This window comes from Glandiceps talaboti, chromosome 1 (genome assembly GCF_964340395.1).
Source record: "Glandiceps talaboti chromosome 1, keGlaTala1.1, whole genome shotgun sequence".
Lineage (NCBI taxonomy): Eukaryota > Metazoa > Hemichordata > Enteropneusta > Spengelidae > Glandiceps > Glandiceps talaboti.
In genome coordinates this window covers 12,513,538-12,533,962 of record NC_135549.1, presented here as the reverse complement: position 1 = coordinate 12,533,962, position 20,425 = coordinate 12,513,538, and the positions used below count along the sequence as shown (strand labels likewise).

The 20,425-nt window shown below is 37.1% G+C and overlaps 2 protein-coding genes across 6 annotated transcripts; one reads left to right on the top strand and one right to left on the bottom strand.

Moving 5' to 3' along the window:
* Nucleotides 1-306: 306 nt before the first annotated feature.
* LOC144437632 (monocarboxylate transporter 12-like) lies at nt 307-11,520 on the top strand. Of its 5 annotated transcripts, none has more exons than XM_078126643.1 (8): nt 480-614; nt 2,107-2,184; nt 3,272-3,413; nt 4,399-4,584; nt 5,032-5,954; nt 7,455-7,659; nt 8,894-9,058; nt 9,349-11,520. In XM_078126643.1, the coding sequence occupies exons 4-8, from the start codon at nt 4,422-4,424 to the stop codon at nt 9,588-9,590; spliced, it is 1,698 nt and encodes a 565-aa protein (XP_077982769.1). In that variant the 5' UTR covers nt 480-614; nt 2,107-2,184; nt 3,272-3,413; nt 4,399-4,421; the 3' UTR covers nt 9,591-11,520. The 5 variants fall into 5 exon arrangements, with proteins under 5 accessions (XP_077982745.1, XP_077982769.1, XP_077982753.1 ...); XM_078126627.1 differs by having other exon boundaries at nt 3,272-3,445; XM_078126635.1 differs by lacking the exon at nt 2,107-2,184 and having other exon boundaries at nt 531-614; nt 3,272-3,445.
* Nucleotides 11,521-12,232: 712 nt separating this feature from the next.
* LOC144437663 (collagen triple helix repeat-containing protein 1-like) lies at nt 12,233-17,409 on the bottom strand. Its single transcript, XM_078126664.1, has 4 exons — nt 17,268-17,409; nt 15,020-15,259; nt 14,416-14,611; nt 12,233-13,653 (listed from the first exon to the last, which is right to left on the bottom strand). Exons 1-4 carry the CDS (start codon nt 17,376-17,378, stop codon nt 13,499-13,501), a joined length of 702 nt encoding a protein of 233 aa, XP_077982790.1. The 5' UTR covers nt 17,379-17,409; the 3' UTR covers nt 12,233-13,498.
* Nucleotides 17,410-20,425: the final 3,016 nt, after the last annotated feature.

The window sequence follows — 20,425 nt, the reverse complement described above, 5'->3', positions numbered from 1 at the left end:
ACCGAGAGTAGTTTGTAGTAAATCTGGATGTAAAAACAGCCATGACGAACCATTGTCGCCTTTGTTCTCTCTCCTTGTCGCTAGTCGCTGTGTAGCTGTATATTGCATCATCGAATATACCCACCTTCAACCGGTTTATACTGTTTTTTCTACACGCATGCGCATTAGTGAGCTCCTCTCAGCTGATCCATATAAACAAGCAGAGCAAACCGGCCGATCAGTCAAAACCAGTGAGAACCAGTTTTCCCTGTTCAGGAAAGAGAGAGATTGCGAAAGTCGGCATAGAGATTCATTTGGCGCAAGCACTAGGAGGAATGACACGGCGACGGCCTTTGTCCTAAATTCTTATCTAGAGAAAAAGCGGATCTATTTACTACTGGAATAGATTTGGCTCTTTTCCATTTTCGCTGCATATAGTATATATTGTGCCAAAATGTCTAAGTGCAATAGGCATCATGATCACAGACATTTTAAAGCCCCAGATGGTGGTTGGGGATGGTTCGTCGTCCTTGCAATGTTCGTCGTTTTCATGATCGTCGCAGGAGGATTTTTCTCCTTCGGCGTTCTATACGTTGCATTGCTCGATGCATTTGGAGGATCACAAGCAGAAACAGGTAAGAATACATTTTTTTTATTTAAATAATTATTGTTAATCAGGATATATTCCAGGATGGCAAAAAAAAATTGTCGGTCAAACTTTATTGGTAAGATTATTATGCGCTAAACCTAATAAGAAAATGTATCTTTGCATTAAAAAATGTATATTTCTAGTTCACTTTTTAAAAAAGACACTTTTTAGCCTGAGAACTCATATGTCCGTCAAAACCTGGAAACCATTCTATATACATATATATATATATAATTATATTGAAATGTAAATTTCAAAGAATTATGTGGATATTTTTATTTGTGGAGGTAAGATATTATATACGATCATTTTAATGTTTGGTGGAGGGAATGGTGTGTATTGGTCATTGTCACAGGAATAAATTTGTTGCACAGCGCAAAATTCGGACGCGAGCTAGCACCAGTCATGCCACTGAGCGCCTAGCCTACCCAGTTTCAGGAGATTGCGAAAACTCACCGCAATCAGCTGGTTGTCAAACCGTTCAGCTGTTCAGGCTATCGATGAAAACACGCCCACCTACCCCGTTTCAATTGTGTAGCTTATTAAGTATTTATACGCATGCGCACGTCGATCTTTCAGTGACAAACAAGTCAGAAACCTTTGTTCGTGATAAAGGTATGCCTGTCCGTGCCGTGCACAAGAAAAGTCAAATATGTCAACTTGAAATTTTAACTCCGCAACATTTTGATACTATTAAGGTATTCGAAGGCTGCGAGAAGCGTTTCCAAGCCGACTGCCATTTTTGCCCAATGCGACATATTAAATTACGTTGTCACCTGCACCGTTATATGCCAATAGCATTTGTAATTGTATTTAGTTTCCCGTATTTCCAATCGTTCAATACGGCAGACAAAGGGTTTAATCTGAGTTCAAAACTTGAATCATGACAGTATCATTGTGTTGAGATGATATAGGCAATTAAAATTCATTCTTAGTGTATTTACAATGAAGCCGAAAAAGTCATGGTGACTAAAGGTGTTTTGACAAGAGTAGCTAGCATTCCTGTGACTGCATATGATAAGTATATGCAATACTCAACGCTTCCGATAGGCATTGTATGCAAATTAGATAGCTTGCTATTGATACAAGCATGATTCGATGTAGGAGTGGCCTAACTACTATGACACGTACAAACTTCGTGATAAATTAAGCTGATTAACATATGTCTAACCAGGTTTCGAAAATGGATAATTAATTAAACTTCTGATAATTTTTACCAAACATTAATTTCATTGGTAGTGAAGTCATAAATTGTGCTTTTGTCGAAAGTTTATAAAAGTGTGGACAGTCGGTTAGAAAGTAGTCGCTCCCATCTACGAGTTAGTAATGTACTTGCTTGTATGAACCGTTGTATAGAGAGTGTGTAATTTTTACTTGGGGGAGGGGGTTGGGGTGGGGGGTGGGGTGGGGGGTGGGGTGTTGGTGTTTAAATATTCTATAGTTGGCGGGAACGCTCACATTTGTCCTTCTCTGAACAGGAATGCTCACTGTGGTGTAAATGTGATCATGATGGTTACGAGCTGGTTGGGGCAGTCAAGATGGATATAGAATTGCTGGTATAGATTTTGTAACCAATTGTATTGAGTTAAGCGGAGCAACATTCAAATCCAATGAGGCACAAATTTAACCTCACTTGTTGATGATGAATACCGTGAATTGCGATTTTGAACGCCAAATTTGATTTTTTTTTTGCACAACAATCATTGGGTTTCACGGTAATTCGCATGTCGAGCTTTTACTATTTTCGCGGCGATTTCATTTTAAACTCGGTGTAACTAGGAAACGTTCCCTTAACTTGAAACGTCCTCCGAGAAAATGACAAAACCTGGATGCGTATTAATTCTGTATTAAAGACTGATAAAAATGTAGTTATTAATTCAACAATTGAGCGTTGAAAACATTAAAAATCATAAACTCAGCGATATAACGCAACGAGTGATAATGATTGGAATTCCTATTATTGCATTTTGAAACGATAGTTTGACAGCGAAAACATTTACTTCTTTATGATAAATGTCACTCTGTTTTAAACACTTTTGACTGTACTGTACTTCGTAGCTTCGGTTGTAAGTTTGACTGTTGCTCCAATTAGCTTTCACACTTGAAGTGATATTTTGACGTTGTAATTTATTTTTGGAAATGACATTGTACGGCAGATTTTTTTCTATGCACTGATGACTGAGAGCACTGTTCACTTGTATTGAGCAACAACTAGCTATCGAATCAAGGAAAAACACAGTACATGGACATTCATTGGTGAAATGGCTTTTACAACGAGATACTAATTAAATGGGATGAGCTGTATGAGATGTTGATCAATAGAAAAACGACACAATGTCATTCAAGTTCTTTTTAGTGATATATATATATATATATATATATATATATATATATATATATATATATATATATATGCATCAGATTTCATCGCGTTTACAAGATACGACACGTGAATACCAAAAAACGTAAAATTCACGCAAGGAAACTTCAAACTAATTTTAATATATCTATTGATCGTTGAACAACGTTTGTGAGATTAATATCACATTGTCAAGTCGATGGGTGAATCGTGATATCTGAAGACTTCCTTTCTTACACTTAAGGTTTATGGACAAGTTATAACGAAGTATTTCACTATTTTAGGCTATATCCGGAAATCATATTTCCCGTGCCACCTAAGTGTAACCACAGTGCAATGTATTCAAGCATCAGTATTGTACATCTGGCCAGTCCAGTTAATTTTGTGGAGACAAAAGTTACGTAAAAATTCCTGCGACAAGGATATGTAAGTATAAGTAGTGGCCCAGATGGAAACAGGTATGCTTTAGAACACTTCACTGTTAATTAACGTAAAGAAAAACCCCTCTCACGTCCCTTTCATCGTACTGTCGGGGAGGGTTGAGAGTAGCTAATCACTCACTCTGTATAACTTGTATATTTTTTTTATTTCAAAAGTACTGTATCAACCATTTTAATATTGTACTTATTTTACATGGTAAAACTTGTGTGTTTGTATTAATGGCGTGATCATATTCGCCTTGACCAGATATGAAGTGAAATGAACATATTAAACTGTAACTAACTCTCGATATAGACTGTGTATGGACACGAGTTTATTATAATTAACTTTAATAACGTTTGCAATAAATGAATGACATTGTTTGGATGTGTTCCACCAAGTCTGGTTTTCGTCTTTTATCGAAATGTATGCACATGGTGAAATTGATGAATCGATATCCGTTGAAATGACAGATCAGAACCGATTCTCAGTTGATATAAAGTATTGTGAGCGCGTCGTAAGTACGTCTAAAGTGCACCATGCGCAACGTAAAGTTACCGGCATACTGGCTCTGTCGGAACTTTTGATACGCGTATTTCGTACAAGCATTTGGCTCTTTGTGTGTATGTATTGTCTCATTTGTACATTTAACTTATTACACTTTACAGTCACGCTTTCATTTGAAATCATTATGTACACCATTCCAAGTAATGGAACTCTCTTATTAAAATGTCTCCATCTTTTGTCTGTTTTTTTTTTCTTTCTCTGAGTCCAGATGATACCACGTCGACTTTCATGATTGGAGCGGTGAGTTGCATTTTAATGAACAGACGTAAAATCGAAAAACGTCACACGGGGTACTTGAAATGAGAGCTTCACAGAGTTTTGTTTTTACTTTGTGAAGCCTTGTTTCATAACCTTGTATGGTCGTACTTATGATAAATTTATACTAATGTGTTGCGCCCTTTTCTCTTTTCTGTTCTTCTTTCAGCATGGGTAGGTTCGATCGTGCTCATGGTTACGGTCTCAACAAATCCGTTCGCTGCCTATCTGGCGGAGAGATATGGCCATCGACGCATTGCTATGGTTGGCGGGGTTATTGCTTCGGCTGCACTAATGGCTAGTGCATTCACAACCAGTTTGACTCAACTCTACCTCACGTATGGAGTCTTATTAGGTAAGTTGTGCCTTGCATCAACAGGTGGTTTTACATCCTATGATCACGTGGTAACAACACGCCAGACTGTAGCATAATGGATAGGCGTGTCTATTCATGTCGTTTGATCGAGAGAATGATAGAAGGGATAAATAGAGGACTAAATATTGAACCTACGAAGGTTGAGTGGCGAGGGTGGGGTGGGTGGCCTTACTGATAAACAATGAGAAAGAAAGATTGACCAACGTAGAGGATGGCGGTCCTAGTTGCATACGAAAATAAGTAAACTAGATAGAGGAGGCAAGGGTTGCTCATTCCGAGACTTGTGGATCATGATCAGCAAACCAAGGTTCACCATGGTTGCTTAGCAACGGTGCGACACTCTGCTACTTGTTTATGGTTGCCATGGTATTTACTCCTGAATAACGAACATGACGTAACTCACTTGACGTTGTTATTCCTCAACAGGCATAGGATACAGCTTTGCGCATCTTCCCTCCTACGTGATGGTCGGCAGATATTTCCGTAAACGACTCTCAATCGCCATGGGTATTGCACTAGCTGGGACGGGTATCGGTCAGTTCGCTATGGCGTGGATCATGCAAACGCTCAAAGAAAAATACGGCTGGAGGGGTACCTTCATGATTCTTAGTGGCCTAACTCTCAACCTGTGTGTAGCCGCAGCTCTATTGCGACCATTGAAACCAGTATTAAAGAAAAAGAAGAAAAGGAAGTCAAAGAAGGGAAGTGATGACTATGTGAAAGACGACAGTGTTTTCAACGATGACATCTGGGTACAGCCGAATGAAGAAAGTGACAAGTATAACGGCATCAATTCGGAAAATTACTTCAAAAATACAAAGAACACGTTCAGGTTGGAAAAGAACGATTTAGGAAAATCTAATAGTATTAAACACAGTAGTCATAACTTTATTTCAAATTATTTACCATTTACACGAGGTCATGAAATCTGGGTACATCGTGACAGTGAAAGCAGTATAGCATCATCAGAGCCTGATGAAGAACAGGAGGCTATCGCCCAATCGACACTTCTAGCGATGGCAGAACTTTCCTACGGCGGCTCGGGTTTCCTCTGGATGCCCCCTGATAGAGATGAATCCTCAGAGAGCGAAAGTGACAGTGAAAATGGACAGAAACCAGACAATACTAAACTACACTACATTGAACTTCCAGAAGATGCTCTGGTTGAGAAGTCCAGGTTGTACAAGATCAAGGCCTGTCTGAAGAAAGTTAAAAACGGAATTATAAAATGTGGTAAAATGGTGAATAAAGTGATGGACTTCAGTCTTTGGAAGGATCCTTGTTTCGTTGTGATTCAAGTGTGTTTCCTCTTTCACTATTCTGGACATGCCATTGTTACATCTCACATGGTAAGTTTTTAACATTTTAGAATCCTGTATAATTACATGCACAATCACCATACTAATTGTTTGGTTTACAGCTGTTTTCAAGGACTAGTTTCATTGTTTGTGATCTTTCTCTCTTTCTCAAGAGTCCAGCTAAAAACCGACACGTGAAATACCAAGAGAAAAATTTCAACTCGAAGTGGTCTGATTTATCTACCGTGTACGTAGTTCCAAGGAACGACCGCTAGAGGGCGTTGTCTAAGCAGAACTTCGCAAGCGGACTATATAAGCCATGACAGTCCCGGGAGTGAGAATATAGACCTACATGACAAGGCGGGAGGGTTCCGCTCCGCTGGCCAATGAATGAACTTGAAGTTACCTACCACTTATCAAGTGCCGCAGTTCATTTACAAGCAAAGCTAGAGTTCAAGTATCTACCCTGACTACCCCCTGTTGGTGATTTTGTGAACAGTCCAACTAGTTTTGAGGTAACAAAAAAAAAAGATGGCTTGGTAAAGAGGAACAACTAAAAGCATCTTGTTTTCTTTTCTATCCCAAATTTATTTCGCGATATTCCATAACAGCTTGTCTTTATAGTGTTATTGTTAGTGTGCATGGTGGGGTTTAGTTTATATACCCGCGCGTTGTTTCTAGTAATACACTTATCTATAAACCATGGATGTAATAGTGACGTCAGTTACAATACACTCCTGATATGTATAACTCACCCACCTCAAATCTAACCGTGGATGTATTAATGATCTCAGTAATACATCCATGATCTCTAACTCATCCAGTTCAAACTGTGAGCATTATACTTACAGTACTAGTACTAGTCAACACACGTCTTGGTGGCTTCCTATCTGAATGTTTCCATGGTCGTATCTAGTTATTTTGTTTTTATTTCAGTATATATATACCAATCGATAGTGTATGTGGGACGTTTTTGGATATGATGGACCACATTTAACATTTTACCATATTAGAATTTACACTTTACAGATTTTTTTCCTGTGACATGGACACTCGAAATCAGTTTTACTCACGTGATATCAATTGAAATGTTGTCATAGCAACCCTTCGTACTTGTTCGTTCCATATACATCTATGCTATACATGTGTCAGCCTTTTATGAACATGGTGTCGTTCATATTGCCAGATTTTGGCGTATCACATGTATGTACAACTGGTTACAGTGATACACTTTTCCATGCACATGAACTTCTATAAATCTCTCAGAATGTCCATCTATATGCTAATACCTATCTTACTGATAACCATGCTGTTGTATGACCTTATGCACTTGAATTGTTTGTTTATTCAATCTGTACGTGTGTATTTTCTACAGTGAATGTTTTATTGCAGTTCCTCGAGATATCACTAAACATATCACGAACTATATTAAAATGTGTATTACTTATACCTACGTCTTACGTACGACTGTTTACATGACGGACAGCATATCACATCACCATCTTTTGTTTTCTCATTTTTGGATGGCCCTTTTGTTTACTATATTTTCAGGTCAAAAGAGCACGTGACTATGGTCTCCCAGACTCCGAAGGTTCTTCACTCGTAGCGTTCATGGGTATCACACAAAGTATTGGACGTGTGTTGTTTGGAGGTTTAGGCAACGTGAACGGTGTAAAACCGTTATTCGTATACAGTGCGTCAACTTTTATTTGTGGAGTGTGCGCTATCGCCAGCGTCTTTCTATATAGTTATGCAGGTAGGAATGTCATGATTAGGCTCCTTTAGTAGTCATGGATCGCATCACGGAGGAGTCGGAGTTTCCCCATGACAACTGACTCAAGTCTGTCTGACTCAAGTCGACACAAGTTTTTATTAACAGATAATTTCATACGTCATGCCAACTCTTTCAGCATAGATTTACCATGCAGTAATTAATCAATTCTCTGTCAAGTAATTTTTCTGTAATTTATAGGAAATATTCTACAACATTTTACTTTGCAGGTCAATGCAGCATATTTACCAGTTACTAGTAGACGAATTCTGATTTGCCATCAACTTTTGACAAGATTTGTTGGTACATTTGGGACTTTTGCCACTTCTCAGTAGCAGCTATGAATATTCTCACTCAAAAAAGATGATGGATTGGGGGGGGGGGGGCAATCTGATTAAAATCTGATATAGCAAATACCGCTCGATTTCTTTATTTACCTGTAATTCCTTGTTTATTGTAGTTTGTTGTCGATTTCTTTACTCCTTGACTGAGCGCCTCCTTACTCAAGGAACGAAAAAATCGGGAAAAAACGACAATAAACGAAGGAATTAAAGGTAAATAAAGAAATCGAGCGGTATTCACTACATCAGATTTTAATCAGATTGGGGAGGGGTGATTTTCCGAGACAACATAACACGATGTTATATTTTGGCCGTCATAACTTTTTACAACGGAAAAGTGACAACAAATTTATACGTGGCGGCAAATTTCATGGATAATTAACATAGAGTGGGATATGAAAATAAATTTAAAAAGAGCGACTTTGTAACCTGACAAGTTACTCTTAAAATCAGAAGTTGTCTACTGGTCTGGCGTCAGGAACATTAACAATCATTTGCATTATAGATATGTAATTTTGTTTATCCTTTAGCACTTAAGTCATATTCATGTAATCATTTAGCTGTATAGTGTTAATTGGAAACCACCTGGGATAAATGGAGACATCATCCTTAGAATGCAGTTGTTGAACATTGGACCAATGTCGGATAAACGAACAGTATGGCTGAACAACCGGATAAAAACCCTTGCGAAACACGTCAAGAGATATTGATTGATTCGTCTCTTGCATACATAAACACGTTTTCTTTCAATGTACCAACAGCCACTGTCCGAGATTGGTCATATCCACTGCCAATAAGAGAACTAATTGTAATTTTGTAACATTTGTTAAAGTAAAGATTGTCCGTGTTGAAATGTCTATACTTCTCTTGGTTTTCAGGTCAAATGGTAACATCCACAATATTTGGTCTTTTCATGGGTTCCTACATCACTATGATACCTGTAATATGTGCTAAATATTTTGGTCCCGAGAAATTCCGAACGACCTCTGCCTTCACCTTCCAACTCCAAGGTCTTGGTCACATCATTGGTTCTCCACTAGGAGGTGAGTAAAAACGTATTCTTACTCAAACACGGGCGGGTCATAGGGAAGGAGAGAGGAGGCGAGAAGGCTCTATACTAGCTTATGAGTGGCGCTCGTTCTGTCCTAATGTTGGCCTTCACTTTGTGTCCAGTTATAGGCATGGAATCCAAAGGGAGGGAAGGACAGAGAGACAGACAGAGAAACCGACAGACTTTACCATATATTTCATTTACATGTAGAAGCGCTTGGCAACTAATCAAACGTCAGAGATTATTTCTAATGTATATTTTTCTTTATTTTATCCCGTTCAGGATGGATGCGAGACATAACCGGTATTTACGACAGCGCATTTTACCTGAGTGGCGTATGGTTATTTTTAGCCACGTTCCTCATGCTCTTCGTTCCTCGTCTTAGCAAGAGAGGTCAGAGAAAAGAAGAAGAGAAGAAAGCCCAACAAGAAGATGTCCCAACCATTTTGGTGGAAAACGAGGAAGATAAACTCGATGATCCACGATTTGATGAAATGCTGCAACTCATGATTACAACCGTTTAAGTGTTTTTGTAAAAAACAATTCCTCATTTGAATCCTCCCTTTGTGTGTATGAATCCATCTGAAAGCTGTTATTGTCTGGTTGCCCTTTAAAGATTATGGTAAAATGTGCAATTTGAATGATAGACACAATGACAATGTAGGTATTTTTATTGGGGGTTGGGGGCACGAAAATGTACACTTTAACTTTGCAGACAGCATCAAAAAAGACAACCAGACAATCGGTATTCGGATGTATTCCATCGTGTGGAAAAAGTGTATTTATGCGTGCGTCAAATTATATATATATATAGATATATATTACTGTAAGCTGCTCGTTGTGTAACGTATGTTAAAGAAGTTGCCAGGACAGGTGAAGTTTGTAATGAAGGACAGGTGAAGTTTGTAATGCACGTGAGTATGATTTGCGTGAGTGAGAGATGTTTGGCATGGGTCCAATGTGTTCTACAGTAAGCTTATGAAGCAGCACTGTAAAAGGAACGTTGCTTGACCACTAGCATTTACGTTTTCATTTCCATTTTTATTCTTCATACAATGGCATGCTTGAACTCAGTACACTGCTTGGAGATACATTGTATGAAATATCTGCTTTTTTTCCTCAAAAATATTGACCGTTTCCTGTTTTATACGGAAATAATTTTTTTTAAGTGAGTTCAAACGATTCCTGAAATCAGTCAGATGGTGCAAACATATTTTTGCCAAGAGTTTTGATGTTGATGGTTATTGTACAAGGGAAAACTCCACTGCCTTCAATTCTTCCTCGTATTATTTTCTCTGCGTTTTGAATACATTTTAATGACATATTTAAGCTAGCATATGACCAGTGATGCAGAGAAAATGCGGGGGAGTGTAACCATCGACTTTTTTTTGTATAGTTACGTTCAACTTTGTTTTGTGTCATTTATTGACAAGAACGGTAAAAGCAGTCGTTTCAGTGTGCTCTATAACCGAGACCATGGTACATAGTGGTTAATATGTTTTAAACACGTATTTATTTTTTTGAGATGGTTCTAAGTCGCTCAAGTTCTTTGTATTGTTTCATGTCATGTCTTTTGAAATACTGATGACCAGTCATTCCAAAACTAGTGACGTCGGACAGACGGACATAATATCATCCAATGAGACAATGTACAAGTTTCCAGTACTAAAGGGTTGTGTCTTTTGGTGAGTCATGTCACGTGATGTCAGGAGCATTTTAATCTATAGGAACATTTCTTGTGAACTGTACTTCGAAAGACATATACCAAAAAAAAATCAAAAATATGTATTCCTACTGATAAATCATACTTTGTCGTTTTTTTGAACAAAATGTGTATCACTGTAGGAAACTGGAACGAAATCATATGAGAACTATTTGCCGTAGTTTCACTCACAGTACTTAGGAGAACGGTACTGTATATACAAGCATAAGTATATTTGGGGTGTAAGTGGTATGTTATATTGAGGGGCTGTGGGGGGTTGGGGGTTTTCCACTTGATGTGGTGCATTATTTGACATTTTCTATAAACTGTACATAATCAAAAAGACTTCTGTATGAAGATAGTACAGTGACTACATTATATTTCAAGGGGGCTCTTTCTTAGTTCGATATTGTGCATTTTTAGCACAACTTTCCAACGCAACAATTTACGCTTACAATGTTGTAATGAAATAGCTAAATTAGAAGAAAGTATTTCTCACGAGGCATAGTCCCTTTTTGTTGTAGATTGGGATGCCAATGACTTTACACTGCTAGCCCTTGCTAGTAGCGACTATCCAGCGTGATAATCCTACATTTAACATTGTGTATTATTTACAATGTAGTCGCCTCAAACGCTTCTACGACTGAAATACCAATATTTTGTCGATATTTTTGTCGTTCTTATATGTAAGTTATATTACTTGCTGTACGCTTGCTTGTGTTTGTTATCGTTAATAAAATTCTTATATTGTTTACCATAGAACACGGTTTTTATTTCCCTTGTATACATGTCAGTAAAATATAAAGTGCTTTCAGGATAAACAGTAAATATCCTCCTGTTGTACACATCTTCTCAGATGAGGGACGGCGAGAGAAGTTACAAATTGATGCAAACAAATTTGTTGCAATTCAGTTTATAGTTTTGGTGCTAACTTGTTTGCAGTCCTCATAATTCCCTTCTTCTCTATATCAGTGAAATAAAAAAAAACATTACAGTGTTCACACTGTTCAAAATGACATAGGCAAACATATCACCTTAATAGACGTAAATGATATGTTTGAATATATCCTTTCTATAAACACAATAGACAACAGCCAAAACAAGATTGGCCCATGGCACAGACCCCAACTTGACTGTGTGCTGCCTGTATAGTTACTAGCCGTTGGTGGCGCACTAATGACCGAATGTGATATGTAGTGTGTGTGTGTGTGTGTGTGTGAGAGAGAGAGAGAGAGAGACAGACATACAGACAGACAGACAGACAGAGACAGAGTGAGAGCGTGTGTGCGTGTGTTGGAGTTTTGTTGGCCGAAGAGTGCTGTAGTCTGATATGATTCACTCAACAAATAAATGATCAAGTGCGCACCCCCCCCCCCCCCCCCTCAGCAAGTCAACCTCAAAAGTATTAAACCAAGGAAACTGTAGTGTAAGGGCATTCATAATTAAACAGTATGAGTGCTTGGTACCAATAACATATTTATTTGCAAAGTGCGACAAGAAGTTACATGTAGGAAGTTATATATATGCTACAATGTATGGAAATATGGAAATAATTAGGCCACCGGCCCATATGCAAAAAGTGTACATGACACGAAACAAAAATAACATGCACTTATTGCACAGGTATTCACGTTCCTTGTACAGAATTTATAAATGAAATTCCCAATTTCATTGCTTGGAAAACAATGTAACTACGAGGCAGATCAAAATTTAAATCACCGTAGAAGTTTCAATATCAATCAGAGACAGATCAATGCCACCTTTTTCATTAGGGTGACTCTTATTTTTTATATTGCTCATTCGCTCGGGTGATCGATGAGAAACAAAAACAACAGGGTCACCCCCTTATCGCTATACTCACTGTTTTACACTTTTAGGTCAAATAACACAATTTTGAAAGTTCCTACACACTTGCAAGTTAAAAGTATGTATTTTGTAATCATAAAACAATAGCAAATCACATTGGAAGCTGCGAGTTTTAAATGGGACTTGATCCTTGTAAGTCCCGCCACATTTTGACTTACAGCAAACTCCTTGTCTCGACATATATACTTGCTGAATATCAAGATTTGAAATCAGTAATACCCCCCCCCCCCCGGTAATAAAATTCTTCCTCACTTTTGACACCCCGACTCCTCAAAGTACGTGATCTGTTGATTACATGTAAACATTCAAACTTTGACTGAGCATGATGATGGAATTTCCAAAAAAGTACAAACTCGCACAACTAGGAATTTTGTTCAGTATTAAATTTTGGCGGAAAAGAAGCTCAGAAAGAAATGGTTCAGACTAGGGTCTGCGTACGATCATATACATATGTATATCGTAAGACCTGAAGAGATCATACGATATCCATCTTTTCCATATAATACAACTTGTATTGATAAGTTTGGAACGGGGTAATTGCCTACTGTAAATTCTATACCTCGATAAAAAGCCGATATAATTGTATTTCACCCCTAGTATTTCACCTATACAATCATGGTTTGACTGACAGGTTCGTCGTTGGGGGCGTAATTTTAATTAATCACTACTGAACAAATACTAAGTGCATGTACAATGTTCGTCAAAACAAAACAATACTGAAAGTGACACTAAAATGTCTATCTATGCACTATGCATATGGTTCAATCCTGGAATGTCGGCGAAATGACGTCAGGCATAGGTGGTCAACTGAAATTTAGGATGACCACATGCAGATCGTTGGTTGATTCATCCATTTCGATATCATCACTGCGTGGTGACTTGGATCTCTTCAACGATTATTCTGGATGCCGAATTCCAGCCTGTGTATGCATCACCAGATGAATGACTACTTTGACAATCACCCACACGGAATTCAAGTTTTACAGCACCAGCTGGGATACCATAGCACAAACCTTCAACTGTAAATAGAAACATTAAAGGGTTTTCAATTCTTGTACTGGAAATCGATAACTATGAAAATTGGATCTGATAGACGCTATAATTATACATAGTAGTAACACACAGGCACACACAGATACATAGACAGAAAACAAACAAACAAACAAACAAACAAACAAACACACATAGGGTTTGTATGGCTTGTATAATGGCACCATATTTTTACAGTCCCATATATCAGGTAAAAACCTCATTGTAGCTTCAGCTTGTCATGTAATTATATTTTCATTTACTCAACACACTTTTGTTTGTTTGTTTGTTTGTTTGTTTGTTTGTTACTTAGTTAGTTTATTTTGAAAACACAGATGTCGGGCTCCCTTTGCTCTTTAACGATTATGAATTACCTATTTTATATCAGTGACGTTATACTTACGGGGAGTAATTCAGTCACAATGTTTTAACAAAGCGAACGATTCCAGCTAAGCTCGCCTGTTTACGGTGCGAGTGGTACCACGTTTATAAAATTATATCTCGAGATGTAAACGGAGTAACACTATGGCGCCCTAAGCTGGACCTGAGCAGACGATAATTTCTTTGGACCCAAGGACGTTTTATTTGTCTTCTTCTCTCCCGTATAGGATTAGCTAGAAGACGATAGCTTTCCTGTTTTCCCTCTGATAGAACGGTTACTCCCGAAAGGTCCCATTTATAGGACTTCTTTGGAACAAAGATGTTTCAATTAAAAAAGTTATAACTTTCCCATTTAGCGTTTGCTAGCTTACCTTGACTTGCTCTCAAAGAATTGACCGATTGGTGATTGTAGATTGCTGTATCTATTGGCAATGGATCGCTGCATTCATTACCATTGAAAGTGAAGGACCAACGGTTGCAAGCTCCAGTCGATGACAACACACGCAGATTACCGTTCCAAACCACTCGCAATGCTGTGTCGCTGAACATCTTATTAAACGGACATTCCTTATATGGAAAGAGGAAAAGAGGAAGGGTACTTATATCACGAGTGAAATGCATGGTGTATATTATATATATATATATGTATATATATATATATATATATATATATATATATATATATATATATATATATATATATATAACTCAGCACTGAGTTTCTATATATAAATAATATCATGAACCATACACTTCTAACCCAAATATTTCGAAGAGACTGAGCTCCTCTTCATCGGTGGGTTCATGATATTATATATATATATATATATATATATATATATATATATATATATATATATATATATATATATATATATATATATATATATATATATATATATATATATATATATATCCGAATGTTTGAGACTGAACTAGTTCAAGTTCATTAGTTGAATCATACTTTTTATTTACCTTCACAATACCAGCATCACGGTCATCATTGATGTTCTCCCAAGCACACTGCTTTATGTTGTGAGGTGCAACAGATGCGGTTCCGGGTTCACCCTTGTTTCCTGGAGTGCCATTAAGACCACCTTCACCCTTGTCACCTTTGACCCCGTCTCTTCCATCACGTCCAGGACCACCAGGAGTGCCAGGTATCCCTGGAATTCCTGCGGGCTCTGTTCCACAGCATGGAGTACATGGTTGTGACTAGAAAACCAAAACATTGCATTGATATGAGGACATAGAACATTTTCTTAAATATAAGGGAGGGGCTATATGGTTTTATAAAAAAGAGTTACTCCTTATAACCTTAACCTACATATATTACACATAAACAATTTTTATCCAACCACTCGCGCTCTTTGTAATTTTCAAAGAGTCGCAATGTTGTTGTTGTTGTTGTCGTGCCATAGCATCTACCTAATGTCATCGGAAAATTCTCCACATCTTTTTAGGAAATCTTTGAAGCAATATTTAGTAGAGCAGAACAGGTGATTAAATTGTTAACTTGGAGAGGTATAGACTTTGTTGTATAGACGTTTTCATATAGTAGACTTTTGTGTGTACAGTTATTTATTTATTTATTTATTTATTTATTTTTTCTCCAAGTTATGTATGTATTTCAGTCCTATCGATGACTGAACCCTCTTATTGTTATCATTCACAATGTACAATGTCGGGGGTCAGGCTAGACTAGCTGTAAGCTATTTCATGAACACGTGTTGATGAAACTTCTAATTTTAATCAGTCATTTGCATATTAATTATTTATCCAATTCGAGATAAACCAAGACTGTAGCTAGTGGTGACATTGACACAACGATGTTAAGGGGTCTGTATCGTAGCTAGTGGTAATTTAAATAGTCTGACCGACTTCAAACGTTGAACAATTAACATTTAAAGTAAAAAACAGTCCCTGATATGTAAGCATTATCATTTCTCGTTCGTTGACCTTTCAGGCGGAAAGTTTAGATGGTAAAATAAATATTTACGAGTTTTGTATGTCTGGTACTGTTTCCCTATGCCACGTATGAATGTTGATACGTGGTACAAGGAAACGTACGTATGTATAATATAAACACGATTACGATTGGAAATTACTTCATATGCACCACATGCAATGATTGAAAATATGACGCAGTCAGATGAGGTGATACATGTATCTATATCGTTATTGTCATTGCATACGTATTTGAACTGTTAGAAACGGCGGCGCATCATATAAAAGAACAAATACAGAAATAAAGGTACAAATTAAAATATTGAACACATGAGCAACGAAAAATGAAAAGTATAAGAATTAATAGTGATATGAGTTGCTTGTATATTTACTAACTTTAAAGTTTAACGAATTTTAGCGCAAGTTTCAATCTACTTTGCTATCTAGTATATGTGGCATATTCATGATATTTCGTCATTGTGCTCCACTACCATCAAATGTAAAAAGTTTACAGGAGCCTTGAGTATCATACTTTCATTTAACATAATGTTGCGGTATAGTAACTTGTGGGTTAAACACAAAGGTATAAGCTAGCTAGCTCGAATTACTGTATTTAATAATAATATATCAGGAAAGGTGTAAATAGACATCACCACCTAACTACTAAATGTGAGATGGGGACAATCAAATTGAATTTACAGACAAATTACGTCGCTAATTCCGGAGACGTTGACGCCGAACTTTTGAATCGTCACTTTGTGATCAATGTCGGTGTCTTAGAAGGATCGAAATTTCGTAACCGTTTGTAATTTACCTTAAAAAGTGACTATATTTAACTGTCTATCAAATGTTTTGTGTTCATATTTGTAGATTATGGCAATATTTGTACGTCACCGTATCTCTTATGACTGGGTATGTCTTTAAAACGTTTTTGTAATCTAGACATGGTACATTTAAACCAACAATGTCATCAATACAATAGCAAAAATAAAATAAATATTTTCAAACCTAGGAAGATCCCGAAATCAGGAAATATCCACTTACCTGGGAAGGTCCTGAATATCTACTATTAAACCCATAGCCTGGAATCAATGCGAATTGGATTGTTTACATTCATCTTTCCAATCACGCCTGATGTGGCTAGATGCAACCGTGATTGGAAAGACGCATGTAAAAAATCCAATCCGCATGGATTCCAGGCTAACTAACCCGGGAAGATCCTGAAATATAGACTAAACTGGGAAGATTTGGAAATATCCAGGAAATATCTACTAACCTGGGAAGACCCTGAAGTGTCTTGAGATGTGCCAGTATGAACCAAGAGTGAAAATAAAATCATACACAAGACCTTATGGCTGATCATCATGGAGAACTTTGTTTTAAACATGTACTGTATCAACCTAGAATACGTGTACTGTACTAATCTGGGCAGAGTGAGGGTGTGGGAAACAAGCTTTAATACATGTAAACTGATCTTGTCCAAATAAACATTTGAAGTCGTCATCAAAATAAATGGGAGTAAACATCAAACGTGCCACGAAATTTCATTAGAACTCTATCGAATTTAATCCTGTTTTTCCCAACTTATAATAGTTATTTTGTGTACAAACATATAACTCCTGATAGAGGAGGGATTAATGCAAATGTTAGTTTCTATGACTTTTCGTTCAAATTTGTCTTCCTTCTCCGTCCGTCCATCTTATGCATCATAAGTTTAGCCGAGTTAAACTTTTATCAGGTGTTAAATATCACAGTTTTCGTGCAATTATCACGAAGTCGTCAGAGTTATTGTTTTGAATTATGTTTCTATTCTTAGACAATGAATGATTGGATAAAAGTTAAAAGATGGAATTCATCAGGCTGTGTAACATAAGTCAACATCAACGGAACCAGTACTAGTTCTATTCCATGATGCACAGATGAACACTAAGGGACTGGTCAGTGTCTCCAGCCTTGGGGGTGAATTCTTAAACCAGGCCGACAAAAAGACACTGACCCCCCTATCTGTAAAACCAAAACCAGGCTGACCCCCCCTTATCACTTAATTCTAAAACATGATGACCCCCCTCCCCCATCATATATCATGTTTTTTATCGTGTCTTGCAAATACTTTATAAGATTCTGGTATAAGACTATCATAATTATAATTATTGACTACACTGGGTAAATATGTTCCAAAAGAGTTTAATAGCATCTTGACAGTGACAGGTAGGGGGAAAGCTTGATATGGTAATGTGTACACCTCTCATGGTGGGGGGGGGGGGGGGTCCGAGGATGTCTCCCCCTAGAAGCCCTGGAGGATTTTCACTCTTAAAAGTCGATTTTTGAGACTATTCAGACCCTTTCAGACAACATGTAAAAAGCAACTACTTAGGGTTGAACTGTTTTTTTAAATGAGGTTTAATAGCATCTTGACAGTGAGAGGTAGGGGGAAGAGCCAATCTGATTAAAATCTGATGTTAGATAGGCTGGTTTTCCTGTATTTACCTTTATTCCATCGTTATTGCGTCTTTTACGTGAGTTTTTTTTTTCCTGGACGAACGCCTTTCCAACTGATTAAAATCTGATGTTAGATAGGCTGGTTTTCCTGTATTTACCTTTATTCCATCGTTATTGCGTCTTTTACGTGAGTTTTTTTTTTCCTGGACGAACGCCTTTCCAACATCTGTTGGAAAGGCGTTCGTCCAGGAAAAAAAAAACTCACGTAAAAGACGCAATAACGATGGAATAAAGGTAAATACAGGAAAACCAGCCTATCTAACATCAGATTTTAATCAGATTGGGGGAAGAGCTTGAGACTGGGATATGTTTATCTGTTATGGGGGTCCTAGGGGTGTCCCCTAGAAGCCCTGGAGATTTTGTACTCTGAAAAGTAAATTTTGAGACTATTCAGACACTTTCAGACAATAATTTCCAAGCTTTACATTGGTATGGGGGCATTAATATTGCATGTATAGTATAGTCACTGGTATGTTAGAGAATTTTAGGTTGTCATACCTAGTGTATAATAGAAACTGGAATCTGATGAGATGTGGTGATTTGTAGTTTCAATAACATGTAGCGTCCAAATAGAAAGTGTATTAATCTCTTCTGACAAGTTCAGAGTGACGAGTAGAATAAATTAGATTAACTTCTTTTATAAACTATCTATGAAAATTACCATTACGAAATCTTCAAGTTCACTTTTGCCCCAAAGTGCAATATAAGTGAAGCATTGATTGTGAAACAGCCAAGCATTTACATGACATGTTCTGTAACTAGTGTGGTAGCAATAGGTAATGTACATATATGTATAGTTATGTTTGAACTCTTACGTGAAGTAATATTAAAGAATTCATGTAAGAAACAGGGAGAAGAACAAATATTTACATGTACCACATTTCAGACAAGGCTATATGCCATTGTAGAAAAGGATTTTTTTCTTCCATCACAATCCAAAACACAATGACCCCCCCCCCCATATCCACAATTTTCAAAACAGCATGACCCCCCCCCCCTGCCAATTTCAAAAACATGGTGACCCCCTACCAATCCACCCCCCGGACGAATAAACTGATCGGTCCCTAAGGCCATATCGGCATATGACATGTAGACAGAAAGGCCTATTCAGTCACATTTACACCAACTATATTAAATCACACTGTATCACTTGTAAGCCAATATTCTATTCAAGGATGGTCATGACACAAATGGGTAACTTTATTAGGTATTTACAAATATTCAAAAAATACTGTCACCTGTGTTTGCTCCCGTAAATGATATTAGTTACAAATGTTGGAAACATTTGATGAATCAACCCATGACATTTCGAATTCAACGATCTGGTTTAATTCCAAAAATCGGTAAATATATAACCAAAACATTACAATTAAAAGCAACATCAAAATGCTTCATATGACAAATGCATTTTGTCCTCAATGTATGTACAAATTTTGTGAAATCTGAAACATGCATTAACAAATTACCTAATAACAAAAAACAATTAATTATGCAAATGTAATATATCAATTTTAAACCACAAATATGGCCGCCATTCCTTAAAGAGTGATTTGATCACAAAAGTACCGCTTATCTATATATTTCTCTTCTTTAATAAAACCTGTAATATGATTTAAAAGACATTGTTAATATGTAAATACTATAATGTGTCTGTGATAGGCAAGTAATTGATAGCTGACCCTGAAGGTCAAGGTCTCAAAAAGAGCTTGTATACACCTGATAATATGGGAATAGACACTTGAATGGAGTCTCCAAGTAGTAGTGTTTGAGTTATGCCCTAAATAATTGATTTTTAACTACAAATATGGCTGGTATCCGGTCAAATTTGTTTTGCAAAACAAATATGTATATGTCCCATATGACATATCACTTTGTGCCAGGTTTGAAAGGAGTCAGATATTGTATGTTTGAAAATGACTTATTTCGGATGGTCGT